This window comes from Phyllostomus discolor, chromosome 2 (assembly GCF_004126475.2).
Source record: "Phyllostomus discolor isolate MPI-MPIP mPhyDis1 chromosome 2, mPhyDis1.pri.v3, whole genome shotgun sequence".
In the NCBI taxonomy this organism is placed as follows: domain Eukaryota; kingdom Metazoa; phylum Chordata; class Mammalia; order Chiroptera; family Phyllostomidae; genus Phyllostomus; species Phyllostomus discolor.
Window position 1 is genome coordinate 191,263,183 of NC_040904.2, and position 8,237 is coordinate 191,271,419.

Sequence of the window (8,237 nt, forward strand, 5' to 3'; positions counted from 1 at the left end):
CCTATCTATCCCCCACAGTGGACCTGGCCATAAACATCTAATACAGACCTTACACTTTTTTGTACCTTTCATCTAGGGAAGGTGCAAAAAGTATCACAGAAATATAGAAACAAACTTAAGGCTACAACACAAACAAGTTAAACTGCAGACACAGTCAGTGTAAGAGTTTGGAGGGACAGTTCCCATAGTTTTCAACTATAGCTCTTGCTGAAAGGACCCCTCCTATTCTCACACATTCCCCAACAGCCATCAAGGTCCCTGTCATCTCCTGCTGGGTGCATCACTCTCTAGTCAAACTGTGGAAGGATCCACCTTCCTGAGGATTTTGAAAAGTGCAGGATCATACTACTTACTCCTCTAGGCTGGCAGGGGACCTCATATTCTTCTTCAAAAAACAAAAACCTGTCACAGATAAGTAACGCAACAACTAGGCCTTACTATAATTGTCTCTCTCATATTTCTACCAGCTTGTCAACGTGCTCAGCCTCCTCCCTCAGAAAGGAATTTTTATATCCCTGTTAGATTTAACACTTTCAGACAGTGTCTCAGGCACATCATTCCACTAGCCTTTCTGTCAAATTAGTCACCCTCAGGATACAACAATCACCATCTACCCTTAGGAGCCCAGGCTCTGGACATCTACCAGGGACCAATGGACAGGCACTTCCCTCCAACTCCTCGGACTAGTAATTAGCCAACAGATGGAACCCAAAGAATGATCAATGTCCCTTTTACAGCAGGAAACAGCCAGAGCAGTCACCTGCCAAATTCCCCAAAGATTTGGGTCCCGCATGCTTGAGGGGTGATGTTAGGTAGGATAGGTATTAAACTAAGGCTGGGAGGGGGAGGGAGACATGTCTCACCCATTGACTCAGCAGTTCTGAACCTGGCCCCAGAAGATTTCCAGGTCCTCTGAACATCACAGGCAGGGATAGCAGTAGGAGAGGCGTCCTTGAGACTCTGTGCTGGGAAAGGGAACCTTGGTAGCAATTTCATTAGCTAAGACAAAGATCCTGTAAGAGCTGAAAGGAAAGCCTCTGTAGCTGCACATTATTTCCCAGGTTTAGAAAACAGAGGAAGAGTAGTACCTACAAGGGGACTGAAGTATACAATCAGTGAACCCCCATAATAGGCACACTGAGATGAACTTAGTGCCCACTAGTATCCTTGGCTCAAGTGTATAGAACACACTAAGAAACTTACTACAACATTACTGCCTGTATACACAGGGCCTCTAGACTAGGTTGGGGCCTGCTTGCAGCTTTGTGCTTCTGTGTGTTTCATAAATAAACTTGCTATCTCATTTCCACTGTATGCATTGTCTCCACTTGAATTCGTATCCTTCAGCAGGACAGAATGGAGGGGCAGGCTGCAGGTGGCAGGCAGTGGGGTGGTTCCCTGACTGGGTTGTATCCTTGTAACATAAGTATGGAAGTTCAGTTTTTATACTATTATTCACTTTCCCAGCATCATTTATGAAGAGCATTTTATTTCCCATTGAGTTGTTCCAGTTTGTTCATTGAAAATGAACTGACCACACATGTGTGGGTCTATTATTAAACATTCTGTTCTGTCCATTAATCTATTTGTATACACACCAACCATATCACATTGAGTTAATTACTGCAGGTGTACATTTTTGAAATCAGAGATTTATATCACAGAGCAAAAGCTTGCAGTTTATGTAGTTTAATTTATTGTTTTGAATTTTATCCATCATGCTTTTGGTGTTATTTTTAATTGTTGACCTAATCCAAGTTCATACAACATTTCTCCTATGTTTTACTCCAAAAGTTTTATTGCTTTATCTCTTCCATTGAGATGTCTGATCAATTTTAAGTTAGTATATGTATATGGTAAAAAATAAGGGGCTAAATCGAACTTAGGTGTGTAGATATTCAATTTTGCCAGCATCACTTTTTGGGAAAATGAAAGAGATCATTTCCCCATTGAATTGCCTTTGTACCTTTTAAATGGTCATCTGACCATGATGCTGAGTGTTAATAACCAAACTTTAATCCTGTTTCATTGGTAAACATTAATAATTTTCAACCAGTGTGGTGCAAGAATATTTAAAACCGTGACATCTGACAATTTAGTTATTGTCATTATCTCTTTTATCTTAGATTGTCAAAAAGAGACAAGACATTAGGTGTTTAATGGGAATGAATCCAAATTTTACCTGTGTTTTGTCAGGTTAGAAAAGAAATATATTTCATCATGGTGGGGAATTTTAGTAATTACTTTATGGGCTCCATGAGGTAAAAAAATGTTCAAAATTGCTGATATAGATATGTCTATCATTGTTCAATTAGTATACTATGTGGATCAAAGTGATTTACGGTACTTTTTAAAAAATTGGAATCTATAGTTTTTTTTTAAAGATTTTATTTATTTATTTTTTAGAGAGGGAAGGGAGAGAGAGAGAGAGAAACATAAATGTGCAGTTGCTTGGGGCCATGGCCTGCAACTCAGGAATGTACCCTGACTGGGAATGGAACCTGCGACCCTTTGGTTCACAGCCCACGCTCAATCCACTGAGCTACACCAGCCAGGGCTGAGCTATAGTTCTTTAACTTTGTTCTTTTAAAAATTCTTTTGGCTATTTTGAGTGCTCTGCATTTCCATAAAAACTTTAGAATGTTTCGCTTTCTGTAACACAGCCTTCTGATATCAATAGTGATGCATTGAATGTACAGATTATCTGTTCATCCAAATACTAGCGTTTTACCTGGAGTTTAGTTCACTGGTCCTCCTTCTTTACACAGCTCTGTGTTGCAGTTAAAACAAATTTTGAGTATATTTTGCTTGCTTCTTTGTTTTATTGTTTAGGTTCCTATTAAATGTGAGATCATAGGGTATTTGTCTTTCACTGCCTGGCTTATTTTGCTTAGCATAATGCTTTCCAGCTCCATCCACGCGGTTGCAAAGGGTAGGCACTCCTTCTTTCTTTCTGCTGCATAGAATTCCATTGTGTAAATGTACCATAGTGTTTTGATCCACTCATTTACTAATGGGCATTTAGGTTGCTTTCAGCACTTGGCTATTATAAATTGTGCTGCTATGAACATTGGCGTGCATAGGTTCTTTTGAATTGGTGTTTCAGGGTTCTTAGGATGTAGTCCCAGGAGTGGAATTACTGGGTCAAAAGGCGGATCCATTTTTAGTTTTCTGAGGGAGTTCCATACTGTTTTCCCTAGTGGTTGTACCAGTCTGCAGTCCTACCAAGCAAAATATAGTCAAAGACACTGAAATAGAGGACAGGCTGACAGTGATCAGAGGGGAGAGGGGAGCAAATTTCAGGGGAGAATGGGAAGAGTTTACAGGAACAAATATAAAGGACACATGGACAAAATCTAGAGGGGGTGGAAATGGGAGGGAGATGGGGAGGGATGGGTGGGTGGGTTGGAATGGGAGTAAAGGACAGAAAACTCTACTTGAACAATGATTAAAATAAAAAAAAACCTAAAAACAAAAAAAACACAAATTTTGACAATTTATTCCTCATATCTTGGTTGTTGCCAGAGGAAATCCCTCCTTTTTCTACTGCTGCATGTACTCATAAGTGTAAGTTCTCCCAGGTTAACTTTGAAGAACTGAATATCACAGGATTAAATGAGTAACAATCTTCTGTGCCCGTTGTCTGTACCAGACAGGCCCAACTGAGAGCACCTACCCAGACAGTATACTCTTCCTCACAAAGACCAGGGAAGCTTGTTATGGTTATCTGATATTTTACTGATGATTATGGTGACAGAGAGTGGTTGTAAAGGAGAGTCCAAGATCAGAGGTACACAGAGCAGAACCTCTGGGCTTTCCTTTATGGCAGTTGAGCTCTAAGCTTGTCCTCTAATGAACAATTATAATGTAAAAACTGAATCAATAAAATCGAAGGATAGTGGTTAATTTGAACATTTATTAATCTTAATGTATTAGTCAGAAATGGGTTGAACAGAGAAAATTAACTAAATTTTCATATACAGAGGAGTCTACACTCTCCCATGGAAACAACATGTACATTTTTTAAAGATAAATTTCTTCTTCTAAAAAGATTGTATTCATTTGTGTTTAGAGAGAGGGGAATGGAAGGAGACAGAGAGAAACATTGCTGTATGAGAGCAAAACAGCTGCCTGTCACATGCTCTCCACCTGGGGACATGGTGCACAACCCAGGCATGATCCCTGATCCAGAATGAAACCAGCGACCACAGGGTTCCCAAGCCAGGCTCAGTGCACCAAACCACAGCTGCAAGGGCTGGAAGCCACATGTAAATTTGAAGCTTCCACAAAATATTTATAAGATTTCTGAACATTTTAATTAAATAATTAATATTTAAATATTAAATAGACTCAAAAGAGAAATTGCATCAAAGCCCTAACATGAGAGATATGTTTAATATCCATTAATAATGAAATAATGAAATAATGAAGTAAAAGATGGGCTTAAACAAGAGAACTTATTGACACTCATTTTCCACTTTGAAACTTATGGGACAAGAAAACTTTCCATCCATAAGATATGTGTGCATATATTTGTGTCCTTGTGCCTTTATAAACAATACAATTATTTTTAAATATAAGTTATCAGGAACCATATCATAGCGAGCATTGGCCATGCTGAGGTCCTCAAGAAAACCTTGATGATTTCATAGGAAATGCTTCAATTCTTACTTTATAAATCTGACATGAAAGGCAAACACCAAAAGGCAGGATAAATGGTGACCGAAGGAGATGTGACTTTGGGTGGTGTACACACCTTGCGATATCTAGATGGTAATAAAAGAATTGTATTCTTGAAACCTATGTAATTATATTAACCAATGTCACCCCAATAAATTCAAGAAAGATTAAAAATGACAGTGCTGATGATCCTAACAATGACCAAGCTCTATTGAACAATTTAGCATTTACTATATCCAGTGTATTGGGACGTTAAATATCACTAAGAGCAAAGCTGATGAAAAACAAATTACGGAGAGGTTAAACAAAGAAAATTCCATAATGGTTAAAGAGAACATGTCTATACTTGCATGATAGCAAATGAGAATTCATCTTCCACAATACATCAGCTATGGAATATTTCAGGCTACAGGTAGGGCATAAACTATTTGAATAGGAGTTCATTTGAGCTGTGTGGGGCATAACAATGTTTTTCATAAAATAACACTGAGCTCTTTCATTACCATATGTGGGTACTTTCATCCTTGACATTGGTCACAGATTAAAAAAAAACGAGTTTTATACCCATTCAAGATCAGCTGCAACTAGAAGTTAAGGTCAGAATATTAAAGGAATCACGACCAGTGATATCAGATGTGGCTTGTTTTTTTAGACATGAGGAGTTTATTACTGAGCATTCTTTCTGTCCTAGTGATAGCAGAATTTGTTTTAGGAACTTTTGCCAATGTCTTCATAGCCCTGGTGAATGGCATTGACTGGGTCAAGGGGCAAAAACTCTCCTGTGCTGATGGAATTCTCATTGCCCTGGCTGTCTCCAGGATTGGTTTGCTCTGGGTAGTGTTGTTAAATTCATATGCAACTGTGTACAATCCAGGTGTCTATAGTTCAGGATTCAGAACTATTGCTTATATTGCCTGGGTAGTAAGCAACCATTTTAGCCTCTGGTTTGCTGTTAGCCTCAGCATATTTTACTTGCTCAAGATAGCCAATTTCTCCAGTCTTTTCTTTCTTCACCTAAAATGGAAAGCTAAAAGAGTGGTTTTCATGGTACTGTTGGGCTCCTTGGTCTTCTTGGTTTGTCACCTCACAGAGGTGAGCCTAAAGTTAAAAATGGGGATGAATGATAATGAAGGAAACATCACTTGGGTGACCAGCTTGCAGCACATTTTACACGTCTCAGATGTGACTGTATTCACGATTGTGCATGTCATGCCCTTTACCATGTCTCTGATGACTTTACTGCTGTTACTCTTTTCCATGTGGAAACATCTCAAGAAGATGCAGCTCAGTGGCAAAGGATCCCAAGATGCCAGCACCAAGGTCCATGTAAGAGCCATGCAAACTGTCATCTCCTTTCTGTTGTTCTTTTTCATTTACTTCCTGGCTCGGATCACCTCAATTTGGAATTCTAATACTCTGCAGAACAATTCAATTGCCATGCTTTGTCGGGTCCTTGGACTCCTGTATTGTTCATTCCACCCATTTGTCCTGATTTGGGGGAATAAGAAGTTAAGACAGGCCATTCTGTCATTTCTGTCACAGCTGAAGTGCTGGGTGAAAGAAAATAAGTGATCAACCATGTGTCTTCTGGCAGAAAATGAACTGAAGTAGTATAATATTTTGTGGTTCCCTCTACATTTGTTAATGTGCATAAACTTGGGTAAGATAGTCCTAAACAAAATTTACCTCAGCTTATCACAAAAATTCATATGTGTGCATGTTTGTGAAAAATACAAAGAATATTGTAAAATTAAAACATTTTTTCATGTAAGTCATTTTATTTTTCACATTAATGTAAAAAATTGCTCTTAATTATGAAGCCATGCATATTTCACATACATATTCTACGTTACCATCTTTCAGTTAAAAATTTAAGATTGATGTTTATGTATTTTTAAATACCTACAACTCATCTCAGAAATTAATTCTTATTTTCTCTCATAACAAGTACTACACATAGGTCCTAGAGTATGTTTAGATATTTTTGATAGACCCTCCAGTCTTTTAGATGGTAAAAACATTCATTCTAAATATCAGGATGAGGATTAATGTTTGGGATTGATATTAATCCATCATGAATTCTTCTTGGTTAATAGCAATCAGTACTGTTAAGAAAAGGTATACAGAATTCCAATGAGGAATTATACAGGCATTAGAATATGTTTTATATACGTGAACAATAAACAGCACTAGAGATTATTAGATTTTGTATAAGTAGGGGAAACTTTAGAAAAAATTTCTACAATAGGAATGAAGAGGAAACCAAAGCTGTCATGACACTTTAGTGCTGCTGCAGTTCCACATGTAGGTAAAGAAGTCATTTCTTAAACTTTTTGAATTCAGAAGAATGATTTTGAAGTTCAAAACTGATGTCAGTTTCTTCATTTTGCTCCTAAATCACCTTTGGGTCTCTGAAGTCCCAGTGATCCTCTCCATCTTGTGACCTAAAAATTCTTTTTAAACTTGACAGGTAGATTCAAATCTTCCCTACTTAAAAATATGCTTGGTGTATGATAGAAAAAATTATGGAATTTCAGTCTGTGACCTTTCTGGATATATTAAAATTTTACATATAATGTCTATGTTATAATTGTAAAAATGTCTTCAGGATTTGTTTGTAAAATCTTGTGGAAATGATAAAATAGAAAGTATGTTGATATAAATATGGTAGCAATGTCTATTATATGGAAGTAATGTATAATTTTCTTCAAAACTGGATTTACATATCTGTATTATTATGAGTATCAAGATTTTAGCCTTATCTATACTTTAAAATAAATCTTTCCCACATGTGAATTTTTCATTGTTTTAATCATCTCTCTGCCTCAGTAGAAGGTAAGCATCATAATGTGGGATGATGTCCACCCTGTTTCCTGCTGACTCCTCAGGACATAAAAGCCAGCCTATGAAATAGTTCATGAAATGATATTCTAAAGACTAAACCAGTGGATGAATAAACTGTACTAGTGCTGGAAAGCCAATGACAACAAAGCCCATGACAAAATCTGCAGATGGCTTAGGTTTCCTGGGTTTGTTTCTTCATCCTGCAAATGCTTCTAAATAAAACTGCAAATGGTCAGTTCCAATCCCTGCCTGAGACTGGGGAAATGAACTGCAGTTACACGTGTGTTCCCCAACACAAGGTGACTCATACATAACCTGACTTTAGTATTGCTTTTCTCACAGTCCTGATGTGTCTGAGGAGCCTCTGAATGCAGTTGCCTGGGAATCAGGCTGTTTGCAAGCACGCCATCTTGAACACTGGTTTCCATAATTGCCTTAAAGTCATCCCCATGCCAGACAGAGGGAGGGGAAAGATGTGTGGAGGAGCACATGTGGGGAGAGTTTTGGGGGATGGGCCTGTAAATGCTGCACATAATTTTCACTCACACGATATTTATCAGTCACATTGCCACACCATCTGTAACAGAGGCTGAAACATGCAGTCACTCTGTAGCCCAGGAAGATGAAAGCAGTGAATTTAAGACAGGCATCTCTACTGAAAAGGCATCAAGCTTTTGTCACACAAAAGAAATTTGTTTGTTTAGAAAGGTGCT

The 8,237-nt window shown here is 38.0% G+C and overlaps 1 protein-coding gene across 1 annotated transcript; it reads left to right on the forward strand.

The window, feature by feature from the left end:
* Positions 1-5,334: 5,334 nt before the first annotated feature.
* Positions 5,335-6,252, forward strand: LOC114512668 (taste receptor type 2 member 31-like). Its single transcript, XM_028531623.1, has one exon. It carries the CDS (start codon positions 5,335-5,337, stop codon positions 6,250-6,252), a length of 918 nt encoding a protein of 305 aa, XP_028387424.1.
* The last annotated feature ends 1,985 nt before the right edge of the window (positions 6,253-8,237 follow it).

Bases quoted from the DNA above. Each gene is read 5' to 3' on its own strand.
- LOC114512668 (XM_028531623.1), top strand. From the start codon at position 5,335: ATGAGGAGTTTATTACTGAGCATTCTTTCTGTCCTAGTGATAGCAGAA.